Source organism: Pogoniulus pusillus, chromosome 4 (genome assembly GCF_015220805.1).
Source record: "Pogoniulus pusillus isolate bPogPus1 chromosome 4, bPogPus1.pri, whole genome shotgun sequence".
NCBI lineage: Eukaryota > Metazoa > Chordata > Aves > Piciformes > Lybiidae > Pogoniulus > Pogoniulus pusillus.
In genome coordinates this window covers 16,773,041-16,792,406 of record NC_087267.1, presented here as the reverse complement: position 1 = coordinate 16,792,406, position 19,366 = coordinate 16,773,041, and the positions used below count along the sequence as shown (strand labels likewise).

At 42.5% G+C, this 19,366-nt stretch overlaps 1 protein-coding gene across 3 annotated transcripts in view; it reads right to left on the bottom strand.

The window, feature by feature from the left end:
* SRGAP1 (SLIT-ROBO Rho GTPase activating protein 1) overlaps window positions 1-19,366 on the bottom strand; it is a 173,733-nt gene that overhangs the window by 23,314 nt on the left and 131,053 nt on the right. For 2 of the 3 annotated variants that reach the window (XM_064142249.1, XM_064142251.1), the window contains exons 11-15: window positions 18,268-18,295; window positions 15,776-15,878; window positions 11,563-11,623; window positions 9,792-9,869; window positions 8,185-8,319 (exon numbers count right to left, since the gene is read on the bottom strand). In XM_064142249.1, coding sequence (XP_063998319.1) covers window positions 8,185-8,319; window positions 9,792-9,869; window positions 11,563-11,623; window positions 15,776-15,878; window positions 18,268-18,295 — 405 coding nt within the window. Of the gene's footprint in view, window positions 1-8,184; window positions 8,320-9,791; window positions 9,870-11,562; window positions 11,624-15,230; window positions 15,265-15,775; window positions 15,879-18,267; window positions 18,296-19,366 lie in introns of all 3 variants that reach the window. The other variant, XM_064142250.1, reaches the window with a different exon arrangement.

Sequence of the window (19,366 nt, the reverse complement as noted above, 5' to 3'; positions counted from 1 at the left end):
TTCAAGCCATTACACCTTCTCCAGTGGAGTATGGGACTTAAAATTCATTTTAATCTTCCTGTTAAACACGGACTGCATGAATTTGGCTACTGGTTATGAATCCACGACAGGGATGTGCTAAGCTTAGGATCTCCTTGCACTGCAAAGATCTGCAGAGCAACCCCAATTCTCCTCTCCCTTTTCAGTGCATATCACATCTTGGAGATGATGATGCTATGTAACCTCACTTCTGCACTGTAGTGCCACACTGCTGTTCTGCACAGCTCACAGACACTAGGGCTTTTGCCACCTGCCTAAACTAAGCCACTCCCAGTGGAAGGAGCCTGCCAGTTCTTCCAATAAAAGCAGCCGCTACTACAGCTAGGGCACCTTGTGAGGATCCAGCCCAGCCAACCTGCCCCCTGACAAGCCTGTTTGTGAGTCTCTGTGTGCGGAGTCACAGATCTGGGTGAATTTGAACCCGTGTGCATGTGTGCAGATTGATTTTCTATGGAGTAGGCTGAGGAAGGAAGGTCCAAAGTCTCTTTGGTTATGTCTTTCAACACTCCTGCCATAGCACTGCTGCGTGGTGCTGCGATGCAGCTCTTCTCCAGCCTTTCTGCTGCCCCATGTGCTGACTGTGGGAAGCTGGAGGGAAGCTGTGACACAGCACTAAGACTTGTCTCCTGCATTCCAGCCTTGCCTGACAAATGCATTGTGATGCAGACCTGCCATTTCCAGACAGTTCTGGAGACTGGCCTTGAACAAAGTCATGGCTGAACTCGAAAGAGACCCACAAAATGCACAAGCTGCACACATTGCTTGCATGCATGGAATGTATGAGTGGGTTGTAGGAAAGAAGGAACGGATGCAGACCAATCTTTCCGCATCCAGGCAGAATTAATTTGCAGACCTGCTGCTTCTCATACATAGAGATGAGAAAGCATTGCTTTGCCTCCACTAGCTCCACTGAAGAAAGCCTGGGGGTAGAAAGGCCAGCCAAGCTACAAGCTAGTTGCTGTGTGGAACCGCTGGAAATCACAGCACTGCAGATAGTTGAATGTGTCTCCTTTCTCACAGCACTTCTGATGGAGACCCTCTTGATTTTCAAGAACTGTGATTAGCCCTACCTCAGCACCTGGTGAAGTGTTACCCATTTCCCAGCTAAGAAAACTGAAGTGGTGATATTACATGACTTGTCCTAATAATGCAATTAGCTGCCAAGCAGAAATAGAAATCAGAAGATTTGAGAAGTGGTTCATTAATGATGAGGTTCACATTCCCAAAGACAAGTAACAGGACAAGCCTATGGCAAGGCCAAGCACACTGAGAACTAATGTCTTTTTACTGACTGCGGAGTGAGGGAAGGGAGATCTGTGTGGAGGACACATCAATATCAATCACAAATCAAGACTACCACCAGCTAAACATCACAAATAGTAATGGTTATTTTCTACTTCCTAGTTCTTAGAGCAGAGCAAAACTTCTGCAACTCTAATCTGAAATGACTTCCATCCAGACCCATCACAGCCAAACCTACAAGCAGGTGAATTTCCTGACGGGCAGAGAAAAAGGTTTTTGGCATGGGAACACTGTGCTCCTGTCAGAGTGGAGCTACAGTGCATCCCAGAGCAAAGGAGGCATTTGTGGGATGAAACAAGAGAAGCATTCAGAGGGGCTTCATGACTACAGCACTCTGTGGAAGAGCTGAGCACCTCTGCTCAGAACTATTAATGTATTTTTATCAGAAAATAATGGAGGAAAGCATCATAGTAATATAAGGACCTTGGTTTTCTGTGTATTCATAAATTTATCCATCAGAAGTGTTTGGTGTCTAAGAAGCCTTGATCAGTGACTACAAAAAAATGAAACCAAAGAGCTCAGAGGACTTCTCTAAGGTCTCATTTTTTTACTTCAGTTTAATCACCTCTGAGAGATGGTTGTCCAACCTGTTGATAAAATCCTCCGAAGAGGCAGATCACAACTGTCACAAGAAAATCTGTTGAGATGCAGTCTTGCACTGCTCTTGGAAAAGATTTATTTATTGATATCCCATGAACTTCCCCTGCAAACACTCTTTGTCCTTGAACTGGATGAATGAATTTGGACGAGGCTAATGTCATTGCATAAATGAAAGAACCACTCATCAACTAGCTGCCTCTGTCAGCCACGGGCTAAGGACCAATAGCATGAGATAGGCATAAATCCTCAATGTTTAGAAGTGTGACCTTTGGCCTCCCAGAACACTGGAATCTGTTCTGGAGAGGTGGTGTCACCTTTGCTTACTGCAGAGACACAGAATCAATTAATGCCCATTTTTCCATGAAAAGTAACACATTTTAACCACCACATTTTAACTCATGATGGGGGTTCTGCAAGGGCAGACACTAAAGTGAACTGGATCAAAAGTGACCAATCTGCCTCAGAACAGTAAAGGAAACCTGAGAGGGGAGAAAACACAGTAACTGATGCAAGCCCCCAAACACAAATACAGCAAATAAAAACAAATGATCAATGAAGAAAATTATATATCCATGCTAAATAACATTAAGAGAATGTAAATTGAAGTTTAATTAAGCAGTAATTGTTAAGTAGTGGAGCATGACAGAAGCCAACAAGCGTTCAAATATATAAATGCAGTGCTTTGGTGATAGAGAATAAAAGAATTCTGCAAGAGAGTAACTGCTGATAGCTCTTAAATATTTTGGGCCAACTGGAGGCCTGCATGTCTTTATCACTCTGCTTTACAGTTCTACAAAAGCACAGCACTCCTCTTGGTCTTCTACACGTTGTCTTCTTGCACTGGAGCTAAGACATTGTTACTCAAGTAGAAGACTACGCCTGAGAGCAGTCAGAGCCCAGACACTCGAGTTCTGGATAGTTTACCTTCTACCATCCTCTGCTGTCACCATGGGCCAGTCTCAGTAGCAGTAGTAAAAGAGCTGCAAACATTTGGCAAAGGAAAGATACTAGCAGTCAGGACGTGTGGAATAAGCAAGCTGGTGCCAGTGGTGAATGAATGGTAATACACTAACAGCCAGTGCTGAGCAAGCTACGCGGATCTGACAGTCAAGAGCTACGCAAAGCAGGAATAAGAAAGTAAACAATGGTAATGTAAGAGATTCCTCTCCCCTTTAGGACCTCTGTTTTCAAAGAGAAAATCCAATGTGCTATCTCTGGAGGGGTGTGTGTGTGTCAGTTGCTACCTCCACTTGCTGTGATGCCTAATAGTAAGAGTGAATGCCTAATGCATATTTTACACACTCGCTGCACGTCAAATGGGACTGAGTTACAGTTGCAGATGTAATTTTTATGGTCAATTTGCACCTGACAAGTAATCTACATGAATATGTATCAGTGCTAAAGTTAACAATTTGTGTCTCTTTCCACTCTGGTAGGTGAGTATGATCCAGCTCAAAGACTGGTATATTAAGCCAGCGATGCCACTTAGAGCTCTTTCAGATCTATTTAAGAAGGTATTAGAGGAGGATGAACACAATGGCCCCTACTGACATTTAGGGAAGGAAACAGTTGCCATTTAGTTGAAACTTTTTCAGGAAATGTTGACAATTCAGAATATAGTTTTTTTTTGTTTTAATTAATTGGCAATAGCCTGGAAGAGCAATAAGATTTCCTTTCATAACATTATGCTGTTATGTTGTAAATGGGCACTGTTGGCAGCAAGGCACTGAAATGATGGAAATCAGAAGGAAAAAAGATGAAAGTTTTCATCCATCCTGGCATCTTAGTATATCAAATTTAAGGCAAGGGAGATGAAACCAAGAAGAGCTATAATGACCTGAGCAGAAACTAAGCAGCCTGGGTAGCTGACAGGTATCTGCTGCCACACTGCACAGCTGTAATTCATGTAAATCACACCTGGAGAGGAACTGCATTGCCCCAGCAGTGAAGGTGAATTACAGCCAGCCCTAAGCACAGCTTCAGTACCCTCTGCCTCCATGTAGCTCATGTTACAAATAATATGCTTGTGTTTGGCCCAACATATTTCTGCAAAGGGGCAGGAAAAGTGCAGTGCAATTCTCCTCCTTTCCCCCCACCTTATTTTACCCTCTGGATGGCTAAGTGCTGCTGGGAGCAACAGTAGCGACTCCTTTTGCTGAGAACGCAGAATTAGGGCCTATAATCAGATGGATTCTTTACATTCTGTCCTACCTTTCATGCTTGTTCTGGAGAACTTACAATTTGGCTTGAATTTTTATCTAAACCAGTTTATAAGGCCAAATAGAATAAGACTGTTCTCATGAGTTTAATTGATACAAATTGCCCTAAAAGTCACATTCATTTAGCACTGTTTTCACTGTATCTGCAAAAGGGAAAGCTTTAAAACACAATGGTCTATTTCATTCGGAAATATATGCATAAATGCAAAGGAATTCCTCAGTGGCTGTACTGAGGAAAGGTTCACTTTGCAGCTGTAGCCTCAATTATGCTTGACATCCATAACTAAGTACTTCAGCTTCAAGGGGTTTTTCACTGGCAACATCACATTTCCATATAAAATGCGTGACACACTGCCCTTTTACAGTTTTATGTGAACATTAACTTCATAAATTTGCTTTCTTCCTCCCCCCTTTCCAACAATTTCTGTCAACAATTTAAAAAACCCCAACAACACCAAAAACCCACACTGACATTTATCTTGAAAAACTATTTGAAAGCAAATTAGTGCTTATTCTTTTCTTCATTGCTCATCAGACAGTGAAGGCAAATTAAGAACAATTAAACCATCTTAACTGAAAATGTGAAAGCTTTCTGGACTCCACATATCAGTTGTGAGCTAAAGAGTTTACAGTAATGTGCTGCTTAGAGAGGAAAGGGTGTCTGGCCCTGCTCCCAGTAACACAAAGATTAACATAATTAACATGGGAGGTCACAAAGAGCACAGAAGAAACAAATGCAACTATGATAGTTCAAAGTCTGAGGTGGGAGAAAAATCTTGCCTTGACTGTCTTGCAAGATCTACAAAGTGTTAAGGTTAAAAGACAGTGATGGGAAGAGTGTTTGAGATCAAGGTTTTGATGGCACATGCCACATAGGTGCTAGTTAAACTAACCAGTGACAGGTGAGATGGTTGTTTTTTCAAACAACAAAAACACCCCATCTTATTCCTTGGGAGTGGTGGGCCACTTAAAGCACACAGTCTAGGTACCCAGCTGTAAAAACACTCTGCCTCAGGCTTCTCAGAGAGTCAAAAGGTACAGACACACAGCCCACTGTTCCCAGCGTGCAGTGGTGGGGCTGTCTCTGGGTGCACAAGAGCTCTTTCTTTCTCTCCTCGAACCACATTCAAACCCTTTGCTGTGACAGCACAAAGCAAACTCACCCCAATGTGCTCAAAGAGAAAACTCCTTTTCTCCTGCTGTGCTTCCAACTTAGCTCTCCTCCTTCTGCCATGCCATTTCAGAGTTTCTCTAAAGATAACAAAAATCACCCTTCCCTGGTTTCCTCTAAAACCTGACAGAAACAGATCTGGTAGTCTTACAACACATTATCAGCAGGAAAATCCTTTGCTTTTTTCTGTAACAGCAATAGCAGAAGTAAAATCTAGAAGAACTAGTCAGTCATTACATCTCATTTTCACAAGCTGCCACAGCATCACAGAATGCATCTGCTTGGAAGAGACCTCAAAGACCATCCAGTCCAGCCCTCAACCCAGCACTAAAGGGCCAACACTAATCTGTATCCTCAGATGCCAGGTCCACAGACTGTCTAAACACGTCCAGGGATGAAGACTCCACCACTGCCCTGGTTAGACCATTCCAGTGTTTGAGAACCCTTTCTGTGAAAAAATATTTCCTAGCATCCAGCTGAACCTCCCCTGGTGCAGCTTGAAAATATTTCTTCTAGTCCTGTCACTTAACACCAAGGAGAAGAGATTGCCTCCTCCAGCCTGAACACTCTCAGCTCCCTCAGACACTCCTCATAGGTCATGCTTTCCAATCCAGACTTATGGCAGGCTCAGAGAACAGCCCATCCAAATCAGGAGCAGAGGGCAGCGCCTCCTTCCCAATAACCCTTCCACTGTAAAATGTGTTGGCAAAAAGCAGTGACCTTGTTTCAGGGCATTGGTTGTCATCGATTTCAGCTCTACTGGATTATACTGCTCTTTAACACGCGATAGACAACCTCTACGGAAACCAAGGCCTCACAGAAGAGATCTAGTATTCATTGCCATTTTTATTGCTGTTCTCAATAATGGAAGACCACTTGGGGATAAGTGGACTGGATTTCTTTCAGACAGTGATGCTGTGAGAGGCTGGTGAATCTCCCATCTGCACAGGTGACTCGTACACATCCTCAGTTCACTGAAGTTCTACCTCTCCATCTACCCCACCCCATCTTCAGAAGCTTCTAAGGTGAACAGAAACTCTTTGAAACAATGCAGGTTCTTCTTCTTGGCACATTTTAGAAGGTTGCTTTGGGCAAGTGAGTTTTTTTCCATTCCTAAGCACTCTCTTGTCCAATATCTCTAAGTTGAATACTCATTCTTGGTATTTTACAATTCAATTTAAAGCTCTTCACCACAGTGAAATACCATCTCCACATATAAGAACTATCATTTGTATTTTTCTTACTGGTTGGACAAAATAATAAAGTCAAAAAAGAGATCCAATGGGCAGAATGTGACAGCAGAAATTTGGTACCAATGTTTAGTGGTGAAAGTGATTAATAATTTGAACATCTTATCCAAGAATGTGGTAGATTTCCTGTCAGCTGAAGCCATTAAAGCAATACATTTTTCCAGCAGATACACTTTATTTCACACAGAAATGAAAAACAGAGCAGGATTATTAAAGTTCCATCATCCCTGACATGCATAAAGTCACTCAGTCAAAAGGATCCTGTTTAAGTTTTCACTTGCAATGACTTACAGACATTTTCTGGATTGTGACAGCACAGTTAGCTACAGCTGAACTGGAGTTGAACCAAGATTATGCTTTCTAAAGAGAGAGTGCCCCATTCAGCATCAGAGATGAGACTGTTAAACTGCATTGTTGAGGTTCCTCAGGACTTCTCAATTCCATCAAGTGTGTAAGTAGCAACAGCTGTATAAAACTACCACCCAAAATGAAAACAAAACATTGCACGCAGACTTGGTCACAGCCATCCACATATCCAGGCTGAATTACTGCAATCTTCCCTATGTGGGAAGGAACCCACATATGTTGGGTTCCCCCAGCAAGAAGCAGAAAAGCTCATCTGATAGCCACTCCCGGGCACTGTGTACACACCTATCTGCAGTCCTGTCTGCTAGGCTGAGACCTCTTTGCCAAAGCAAGTTTGGAGGGAGCCTGCGCTAAGTCCCAAAGGACTGGTCCTCAATACCTGTGAAACTGCCTCTTTCTCCATTTGAATGCAGAAGGCAAGTTACAAGGGAAAGGTTGAAAGCAGGAAAGTCTCCCACAAACCTAGCACCTCTGACCACTTCTAAGGGACTCACAGGGAACAGTAAGCCTACTGATAGCTGGCTTGGCCTTAACCCTCCTCAACATCTGCAGGGACCTGTGAACTGGAAGAGGTTTTGTACATGCCAGAGCAATTCATTCATTCAGTGAGAACTTCCTAAATTATTTCTGTGTCTGGCTACACACACCAGCAGTATACAGACCCATGCAAGGCTCCTCCAAGGCATCCCATTACAGTTTGTGTGTTGGAAGGCAGACTGAGGTCTTCCACAGAAAACACTCAGCTGCTCCCCTCCATTCCTGCACTGAAGGGTTTTCCTGCTGGTTGGATCAAGGGTTTAAAGCCGAGCACAGTAAAGGTCCAGAACCACACAGTATCGAGCAGTTAGTTACTTATTCACCAGTGCTGACCCCAAGCTGTGGGGCAGGAAAACCTTGCCACAAAGCAATGTATTCTGTTTGCATGGTCATGACTTCATTCCCTTCTGTCTGCCCCAGCACACAGAGGAAAATAATAATGCATTTAAATATAACTATCTCTTGTATACCAAAGGATATTCTTCCTGCCCTATTAAACAAAGAGTTGCACTGTACATTAATCCCACCGGGAAAAAGGAACAACCACAGCTGCGAGCATGACTAATAACTGACCCAGACAGCTACAGATGGCAAACAAATTGTCTCAGAAAAATCTGTGAAGTTAGCTCTTTTTTTCAGGCCTCTACTGTATATATGAAAGTAAAATTCTATTGAGAAAGAAACAGAAAGTTCTACTTACTGATACAAGAAATAAGATCATTAAATCTTTCCTTAGGAAAGACAGGATTTTCCAGCCCTCGGAAATAGAGCTTCAGTACTCCAGCAACTGAGTTAATGTCGTGGTTACTTTGGTCATCTGCCAAAGGATTTTCACCTTAAAAAGTAAATAAAGTGAATGAAACACCCATGCAGCAGCATTCTTGCACGCAACACTTTCATAAGTGAGTGACATTTTGGGGGTTTCTTGTTTTTAGTGTGTGGGAGGTGGCAACGAAAGCATTCGAGTAAGATAATAAACACAGCTTTAGAAATCCCAGGCTATGACTAAAGTCAAACTGGCAGCCTAAATAAAGCTTCCTTTAAATTGCATAAGCTAGTGATCTCTTAGGCCCTGGACTTTCAACTAGGTAATTATGGACATATTGTAATTTACTGCCAGTAAAATGAAAATCCCCTAAACTTTCTCAATTGAATAGCATTTCTCAGGCTATTCTTTGGGAGCTTACATAGAGCACTCTGAGTCAAGTAATAACTCATTGAACTGGAAAGTTGTCTTCATTTAAAATTCAGAAAACACTGCCCAGGAACTGAAACCCTAAGTGAAACTTCAGACATGATGGAACTACATGGAATTTTGAAGACTTTAATGCTGAAACACTTTAAAATGCATGTATCTTTCAGATTAACACTACCTAGGAGAAGCAGTTAATAACACAGATTTAAAAGCTGGAGAATAGGAGGATGTGGGTTCACTTAACATGTAAAAATGGTTGTTTTAGGTAGGTTGCTTTAGGTTGTCAGGTTTAACCTGGGCAGGAAAATGTTGTGCAATTTTTTCATGCTTCTGGTCATGCAACTTATTGCTCCAAGAGTTTCCTTACTAGCAAATGACCTGCAAAAGGGCCTTCTCTAAATTAAAAACCCAGCTTCTAAGACTCAAGAAAATAGACTGTTAAGATTGTCTTAAAATGGTAACTAACATTGTTTTTACACAGTTAGGGGACTGATAGATCCTGGCTCCCCTAGCAGAGCAATGCTAGGTTGGGTGTTGGAAGCCACTTGTGTTTAAAAAGTTGCTTCTGCTTTTTGGTATCTTTCCCATAATTCCTCCTGATGAAGTTTCCTTTGGGAATGAAAACAGTGGTTGAAAATGTAACAACCCTTTCACAGCCTGTACTTTCATTGGTCCTGATGCCACTTTGTCAGAGGGACCAGAAAGTTGAGCACTTCTGTTCTAGAAGATTAAGTAACAGGGTTCTCAAATTGTATTAAGTAGTCCTTGAATCTAATTAAACCCCATAACCTTTCCCTTCTGAAGATCTTTAAAGTACAATGTAGACAAATCATTATTTGCAGCTTGTCACTAACAAAAGACTAAAGCTTACAGCTGATTTAAGAGTCATAGCCTCGTCTGAACAAATCAACAACAACCTGAAGCTCCTGGGATGTAGGAGGGGAAAAGCATGCATGTCATGATTACACTTTTAAGCATACGACAGTGCAGAGCTGCAGATGCAGTACACAAAGTGCATGCAAACTGCTTAAACAGCCAAAAAAGCAATCAGAATTTTAAATCTTTTAAGATGACAGATATTAAAGGTCTTGAATAAATGAAAATGCAATTACCTCTCTCAAATGAATTTTTAATATCATTGACTTCCACCTGGGAACCAGACACTCTAAAAATTCCCTGATGCTGAAGACCTGCAGAAAGATGGGGGACAGCAGTAAAAAACTGATCTAGTTTTAAAAATACTTCTACTCTCTCTAATTAAAGAAACCAAACAAAACAACCTGTGGTGCTAAATGTGTTCGCAGGATGTCAGGAGTTTGGAAGGGACCCAAAGAGATCGAGTCCAACCCCCCTGCCAGAGCAGGATCATACAATCTAGCTCAAGACAGAGGAACACATCCAGACAGGCCTTGAAAGTCTCCAGAGAAGGAGACCCCACAGCCTCTCTGGGGAGCCTGTTCCAGCATTCTGTGACCCTTACAGTAAAGAAGTTCCCTCTTGTGTTGAATTGGAACCTCTTGTGCTGCAACTTACATCCACTGCTCCTTGTACTACTACAGAGAGCAAGTGAGAAGAGCCTCCAGAAGGAGCCACTCCATCATATTTCATAGAATCAACCAGGTTGGAAGAGACCTCCAAGGTCATCCAGTCCAACCTAGCACCCAGCCTTGTCCAATCAACTAGACCATGACACTAAGTGCCTCAGCCAGGCTTTTCTGGAACACCTCCCTGGGCAGCCCATTCCAATGCCAATCACGCTCTCTGGCAACAACTTCCTCCTAACATCCAGCCTATACTTCCTCCAGCACAACTTGAGACTGTGTCCCCTCGTTCTGTTCCTGGTTGCCTGGGAGAAGAGACCAAACCCCACCTGGCTACAGCCTCCCTTCAGGTAGTTGTAGACAGCAATGAGATCCCCCCTGAGCTTCCTCTTCTCCAGGCTGCACACCCCCAGCTCCCTCAGCCTCTCCTCATAGGATTTGTGTTCCAGGCCTTTCCCCAGCCTTGTTGCCCTTCTCTGGACACCTTCCAGCACCTCAACATCTCTCTTGAATTGAGGGGCCCAGAACTGGACACAGTACTCAAGGTGTGGCCTGACCAGTGCTGAGTACAGGGGAAGAATAACCTCCCTTGTCCTACTGGCCACACTGTTCCTGATCCAGGCCAGGATGCCACTGGCCTTCTTGGCCACCTGAGCACACTGCTGGCTCACGTTCAGCTGCTATCTACCAGCACCCCCAGGTTCCTTTCTGCCTGGCTGCTCTCCAGCCACTCTATCCCCAGCCTGTAGTGCTGCTTGGTGTTGTTGTGGCCAAAGTGTAGGACCCTGCACTTGGCCTTGTTAAATCTCATCCCATCGGCCTCTGCCCACCCATCCAGGCTGTTATGGTCCTGCTGCAGGGCTCTCCTACACTCCAACAGATCCAAACCTGCTCCTAGCTTGGTGTCATCTCCAAACTTACTCATGCTGGGCTCAAATCCCCTAGTCCAGATCATCAATAAAGATAATGAACAGGCCTGGGCCCAGCACTGATGCTTGGGGAGCACCACTAGTGACAGCTGCCAACTGGATGTGGCACCATTCACCACCACTCTCTGGGCTCTGCCATCCAGCCAGGGATGGAGGTGAGGCTGACTGGTTGATAGTTCCCTGGAACCTCTTTCTTGCCCTTTTTGAAGACTGGAGTGACACTGACTCTTCTCCAGTCCTCAGGCACCTCTCCTGTCTGGCATGATTTGGCAAAAATGATGGAGAGCAGCAGAGCAATAACATCAGACAGTTCTCTCAGAACCCTTGTGTGCACCTCATCAGGGCCCATATGCAAAAGATACAGAGAAAAGTCAGGACAACAATGAAATGACATAGTAGGTTCTAGTACTTACCATATAAATTGATAAATCTGATACAGCTTTCCACGATGAGAGGAATGATTTGTCCTGAATCCTGGAAACACAAGAGCAGAAAAAGTGAGCTGAAGATCAGAGAGAGCAAATCTCCCTACTCTGAATTGAATGTGAAAAGGCATTTTCTTGATCAGTCCAGATGGACATACAGTGCTGGCAAAAAAACACATAGGAAAACCCAATATAATTTCTAGCACAGTACTCTTCCCATTTAGGGAAGAAGGAAGAGGAACAGATGAAGGGAAAGGGTTGCAATTCTCCTTTATAATAATTAAATTATGAAATTCAGATACTTGGTTCTCTCTCTGCCACTGCATCTGGCTAACACTGTACGTGACATCTAAGCTCATGCATATGTTTTAGATTTGTGAAGCAAAAATGAGTTAAAACAATGAATTTGCCTTCCAAAAAGTTTACTATTAAGAGTAGTAATTCATCATTAAGATGATCCCTATGCATCCATTTAACTTACCTTTCTTTTCCTGGTGGATAAAATCCTATATGGATCTAATAAGGCAGGGCCTAATGCTTGAGGTTATAGGGTTTGGGGATTTTTTTTTGGTAAAAAATGTTGATTACAAAGAGTTGCCAAGTCCTTTTGGGACCTACTGGACTGTCAGAAATATTCTTGGAGAGCAGCCACCAAGTGACATTGCATGGGGCACTCTGCTCTGGTGAGGCCACACCTTGAGAACTATGTTTAGTTTTGGGCACCTCAATACTAAAGAGATGTGGAGGTGCTGGAGGGAGTGCAGAGGAGGGCAACGAAGCTGGGGAAGGGCCTGGAGAATAAATCTGATGAAGATTGACTGAATGAGCTGAGGCTGTTTAGTTTGAAAAAGAGGAGGCTGAGGGACACCTCACTGCTGTCTACAGCTACCTGAAAGGACCTCACACAGATTGGTCTCTTCTAACAGGTATTTAGTGATAGAACAAGTGAGAATGGCCTCAAGCTGTGACTGGTTTAGACTGGCATTGGAATGGGCTGCCCAGGGAGGTGGTTGAGTCACCAACATTGGATGCATTTAGAAGTTGTTTGAATGTGGTGCTTGGCGATATGGTTTAGGGGTGAACCTTACAGAGTTGGGATATTGGTTGGACTCAGTGCTCTCAAGGGTCCTTTCGTAACAGAGTATTTCTGTGAATCTCCCTCCTGACCTGAGAGCACTCCTATGGGCTCTGCTGATTTGCACATCCTAACACGGGGCAGATGATGGTCTGACACATTGCTTTAGGCTGCTCTAACTAGCTGGTAATACACTTTGAGCTGAGTGTGTGGTTCAGCTGCCTCTCCTGTAGGCACAAAGATATTTGGAAAAGGAAGTGACAGCCTATGCCTCCCCACCTGCCATTGGCAACGCTCAGGTATCAACGCTCCTGGTATCATTAATGACACAGCAGCAGGTCTGTAGCCACAACTTAAGTAGAGATGTTTTCAATAAATGAGAGAAATGCCTGTGAAGGGAGGAGTAGAAGAAGACTACACTAATACACTAATTTTCAGTGAGTTATTTGTCTCTCTCTTTTAAACTGGCGATTTTCCAAAAGAACAGTCACAGATCTTCATCTGTGTTTTGGCACTTTAAAAAAATGGATGGTTTACAGCAAGCATATTAATGACTACAAGTCATCAGATGCCTCCTGAAGACACAAATCATATGATTAAAAACTACTCAGAAAAGTTGGTGCTAATGCTGACAAAATCACTGTTTCATAAATAATAGGTACCTTTGTAACTCTTGTCTGGGAAGCTATAATTTTTTTTCCCCCAAATGTATCTCAAATATGTAAGTGCTCAGAGAACTGATTAATTTGTTTGAAAGTTTAATATAAAACCCATGTGTAGTACAAACCCACGAATTCAAAAGCACCCCCTAAGTCAGAATACACATTTTCTCTCACGAACTAGTCTGTCATTTTCATGCTAAATTACACTAATGGAAAGTCTATGAATTAAGCCCAAACAAGAGAAAAGCCAACTACTAAAACCAGTTTGACAAATAACACAGAGTGGAACAATGAAACAAGGCACTTCCTGAGACAGCCCAGCTCCTGATCTTCTGTGTACTCCATGCTGGTTTAGTGGGGTTACAGAAGACTGTATTATGCCATTTAATGTGCTAATTATGCTATGTAAATTGTGGCTTGATTGCCTTTTAATTTAAAACCTAGCGAACGCTGGCTAGCCAAGAACCAGCAATGTCTGGATGAGCATTTTCTGTTTGACTCATGTCACGATTCAGTAAGAGCTGAATTAAAAAAACAACCCAACCATCTCAGTGGAACAGGTCAGGTTCCAAACCCAGGAATGCTGTCATCTTCACCAACACTGAACAGTCTGGTTCTCCAAAACCAGCAGAGTATTAGAAAACATGCACAACATGCACCCGTATCTCCTGTTAGTACGCTGGTCCACGCAGAGAATGTAAAGCCTTGGAGAACAAAGTGTTTGCAGTAAGAAAGTACCAAAAAAAAACAACCCAAAAAATTGCTGTCATACTTAGTTTTGGAGAGACTGAGGGAGCTGGGGCTCTTTAGCTTGGAGAGGAGGAGACTGAGGGGTGACCTCATGGATGTTTATAAATATGTAAAGGGCAAGTGCCAAGAGGATGGAATCAGGCTCTGCTTGCTGCTGCCCAATGACAGGACAAGGGGCAAAGGGTGGAAGTTGAGGCATAGGAAATCATTCATGATGCAGAAACATAGCAAGAAGCCATTTGGTGCAATACAGCATCTTGCTAGCTGCAATCCTTTTGTGTCTGTCAAAATGACTCATCCCTATCAGCAATAACATGCTCTTTGGGCAGAGATCTTTTCTTATCTTAGCTCCCCCACTGACAGACTGTCGCAAGACTACCAGCTTTCTTTTCCTCTTCCATTCTGAAAGGTTTTGTAGGACTCTCTATTTGCAAGTAAGCCCTGTCACCCACATTGCCATGTAGTATAACCCTCTAATCTGTGACAGGACACTATTTCTCCTTGCTTCTCTAAGCTAGGGGCTTTTGTTGTGGGAGTTTCTGCTTGCTTCTTTGCTCATTTTCATCCTTGAGCGAGAAACTGCTCATGATATCAATCTCTTGCATCATGTGATGATTTCCCGAGAGTCTTGGCACCTCACTGCACTGTCTGCATAATAAGTTTTCCCTATAGTTGTAATGAGAGTGGCTGACAGCTTGATTTCAAGACAGCTAAACTGGTGTGGGGCCGCTGCATACAGAATTTGTTCTGCAAAGTATTTGCTGATAGCTAAATTCCACAGGAAGGAAAAAAAATAATCCCTGTAACAGTCAAACCCAGTTCACAGAGCTTACAGTCAGGAATTTCATTCACTGCATTTAGCAAAGCATTCTTACATGTTTTTTGAAGATTTTTTTTCCCCTGAACTCTGCCAGCTAGTGCCCAGAGGTGCTAATTTACTGTGTTGGGCAGGTGCTTGTTAATGAATAAGGAAATAGCCATTTCAGTATCATTCAAAACTGCAATCACTCCAGAGCTGTGTTCTGGGCCAGTTTTGCATTCTGGCCTCGTGCATTTATTTCTTAATGCAAACTTCTTGCTCCAAGTCCTTGAAAGAGCTAATTTTAAGCCAGGCATGAATGCAACCCGAAAGTGAGGCAAAGATGGTTCTCTTGTCACCAGAACTATACCTGATGTCTCGTGTGAGAGTTCCTTCGGCCTCGGCTAGAAGCATTATTAGAAATAAAAGTATAAGAGAAGAAGAAGATAGTGAATACAGCAAAGATACGAGATCCAGAATAGCAGTGATCACAATTTCACACAATATAATGAATTCCTAAAGTCACAGGAAATAAAAAACTAGATATCAGACCCAGGGCAACGCTGCTTCTCCAAAGGCTCTGAATACTGAATGTAATGAAAATGGCAAGCAGGAAATTGTGGTAAGTTGTGGGATGTACCACTGCATCTTATCTCCTACGTGATGCGAAGTTTCCTAATAAAAGCAGGTTACCAAAATTATCCTTGCTTGATTAACAAAATTGTAGGGAGGTTAATGTGAGAAATGAATCCCCCTCTTTGCCCCTGACTTCAGGAAGTATTATATTGATCACCTGGGAAAGAAAAGAGCCTCAGGACAGACTTAAACATAATGATCTGCCTCACCACATGTGATGGGGTGACCATTATAGAAAGAAGCGTTGAGATCAGCCTCGAGGATGGCTTCTGCCAGTACCTTGATGAATGACTCCAAATCACCATTAAACAACTTAGCACTATACTGTGATCGGGGTCTGGGCTTCCTGTGTTTCAGGGGCTTAGGGGGAAGATTTGGAGGCCTAAGGGAAGGGAATATGGTTACTGAGCAAGGTAGAATTAAGTTACACAATAACATTGTCTGTAAACTCATGGCAAAACAAAAGAACACTGTAAAGGGAGAAGTAAACAAAGTACTTGTCAGAGAAACACTTTCCATCAAATTGAAGTGTTAACAGTGATTTAAAGAGTGCAGAACTCTCCCATTAAAAACACATTAATTATTAATAGATGTTTACATTCTTTGTGAAACCCTGCTTTGCAGTTTTACCACATACATTTATTTCAAACTCTGCACAACTGGAATGGCCTTTTTTGCTATGGTCATGCATGAAATGTGCAGCAACCACTGGAATCCATCCTGCCAGCCGTGGCACAAGCCCAGCTGGTGGAAGCACCTCTTACCAAGCGGCAAAGTTGCTTCATGCTGAAGAAGCTTCAAATGCAAACTAAAGTTGCTCATCACACTCCTAAGATAATACAAAACCATTTTCAACTAGAGACAGTAAAGTTACACATCTTTAGACTTCCAGATCAAACCATGCACGTCTTCACAGAAGAGGAGAAATATCTTGTAAATTAGCTAAAGGAATTAAAGTCAAATCATCTTGAAACAAACAAAACTAGCATAAGACAATAAAAAGAAAAGGAAGAACACACAAAACTTCGGTCTGCAAAATGTGTGCAAATGCAATGACTACAAGTGAAAGACATCACAGGAAATAAATATTGTTCTCCATGTCACAGCCTATTTTGTGAATGTCAGGGCACGCTACCTGCCAACAGCTTTCCTACTTCCCCTGAACCAGCACTCCAAAGTTGCTGTCTTTTTTTCTCAGGAATTTGCAAAAACCCAAATGTTTTATCAGAAACAGAGAGGAATAATAACATGTGGAACATTAAGTGATGGGGCCTTTGGTCTGTTTGGGTACTATCTGCTTCCTTTCTTCAGTTTAAGCTTGACCTTGAAGAACATTTCCATCTGTGTGTCTTACAGCCTGGAAACTTAACTGAACCTTAGGGCACCAGACAGGTCCCAGCCGGAGGTGGAAATGGCTCTGAGAAATGAATGGGCAGGCCTTATTCTTTCAGAGTTTCTAAGTGACCAGCTGTGAGAAGACAGGTTTGGTGGCTTCCAGTTGATCCCCAACTTTCATAAGGCACAATCAATGCCTAAATTCATCATCTTTCAGCTGCTTACACAGCAGGGAACTTAGGACGATGTGAACCTGATAAGTCACCTGCTTTGGAGTCAAAAAAGAACATTTTTCTCATTAGATATAAGCTTGCTGACCTCCATGCATTCCTGGTAGCATCTGGGGGCACAGTTAAAGGCATGGATCTCAGAATCACCACCAGTAATTGGAAGAATGCTCTGATTTGCCACCACTTTTCATCTGGGGTTGCATAAGAGAGCAAGCCCAACTTTAAAGAGCTAAAGTAGACCATGGAGTAGTGGGAGAAAGGTGACCTGAAGTCTGTAGAGATGTCCCCAGGAATATGAAAAGCAGGTAGGGAAAATATACAAAACCAATTGGTCCAGCAAGGGCAGAGAGAACTGAACCATACTTCTTAGCTGGAAGGTCAAGGCTCCTTTCTTTTTGTATTTTAATAAAAACCCCCAAAACATTCAATGATGAGAGTTGACATGAAAAGGGAAGGGAAGTTTGAAGGCAGGAAAGCTGGGCTGGATGTTCTTGCTGTCATCAGGATGGGGAGAGTGCCCAACAGCAATACACAAAAGTGGCAGCTGGAAATTCGAACAGTTGCCACTGCTCCCTGCAGGCTGCAGAACTCATCTGTGTTCATGTCTGGAGGCAGTGTCGCAGGTGTGGTATTACGCAGCTGAAAATGTACCTGCTGCACAAAGCAGGGAAATCTAACACCGTATCCTTCCTCCTTTGTGAACAGATAGACCCATTTAAGTATTAAACATATGGATGCTGGGAGAGGCAGTTATTCCTGTCCTCAGGTAGGTTATTAAAGATGCAGAATATCCCCTAAATTCATCTCTGAATTGGGTTATTCTGAATCATATATCCTACTGAAATTAAACAAACCCCCGAGAGGTACATTATCTCTAGCAACTGGAAAGTACTTCTTTTTTAGCATCAAAAAGTCTCCTGCAACTTTCAAATTTGATGTGCAGTTCACAAGTATTTGTAAGGATGTCCCCAGCTTGTACCACCCTTGACAGTGGCCTAAGCAGCTCTGAAGAACGAAGAAGATGAAGAGAGTCTGGTCATTTATCCATTAGTATGCAGAAACAGAAATGCTGGATGTCAGATCACACAATTTATGTGACAAGGGCAACAATAATGCTATACAGCCATACAAACTTCTGCTGAAATTGTAACTTCTAATATTTTATTACATTTGCACATTGAAATCAAAGTAAATAAAATATCTTACCTTGTTGTCATGTATTCAGCCCTGTGACCTAAAAGAGTAGAACAAATAGAAAGCAATCATTTTAGAGCTTATGAAGATTTTGTTCCTGCATCTAAATTACACTTGACAAATTAATTTAAACCCTACCTTTATCAGCAAAAGATAAACAATTATGTAACAAACAGGGCAATGACTACCCTAGGTGATCCTGCTTTGGCAGGGGGGTTGGGCTCAATGGTCTCTGGAGGTCCCTTCCAACCTCTAATAGTCTGTGACTCTGTGAAGTATAATTACCTAGGATCTCCGCAGTTACAACTTAAAATCAACCCATGTTATGAAACAACTTTTAAGAAGCCTGCCCACAGATTAAAGAGTCACCTCATACTGTAAATAAATTGAAGTAGAACTCCAAACAGTATCTGTTGCTTGCGCTCATCTGTTTCAGTGGCTGTATCAGCATGGAAATAGAGCTGCACTGAGATTAGATTACATCTCTCACTGTGCCTAAACCTGTGCAGTGCTGAAAATACAGAGCTCTAGGCACCAATGTTTTGTTATTGAAAGTCTGCTTCCTCTCTTTCAGCTGTGTATTGCAGGGAAAAAAACCTACAACACTACCATTGGGAAATGCCACAGAAAACTGCAGGAACTGTAAAGACGCAAATACTGTATTCAAGAAAGGTTCCTAGGTAACCTGTGCAGAATAACAGACCAGTAAATCAGGCATGTGCACCATATCAGCTCATAATAATTAAAAGCAAAATAATGAGCCTGTATAAAGGTCATGGTATAAGTTCCAACCAGCCCAGTTTTCCCAAATGGAGACTGTGCCCTATTAATTTATTAGAATTCTTTGAACATGTCACTAAAATAGTGGATAGAGGAGAAGCAGTTGAACTAATTTACTTATACTTTCAAAGGCTCCTGGGTAAGTTTCTCCACAAGAGGCAAATAAAGCAACTAAACAGCCATGGATTGACTGGCAAAATATTTTTGTTGATCAGAAACCAGTGAAGAGAAGGAAAACTGAGTGGAATGAAATGATCTTCCCTCATCATGACAGAAGTGTAACCATTATTTACTGAAGCCTTCCCACTAGGATCATTTGTGTACTACATAA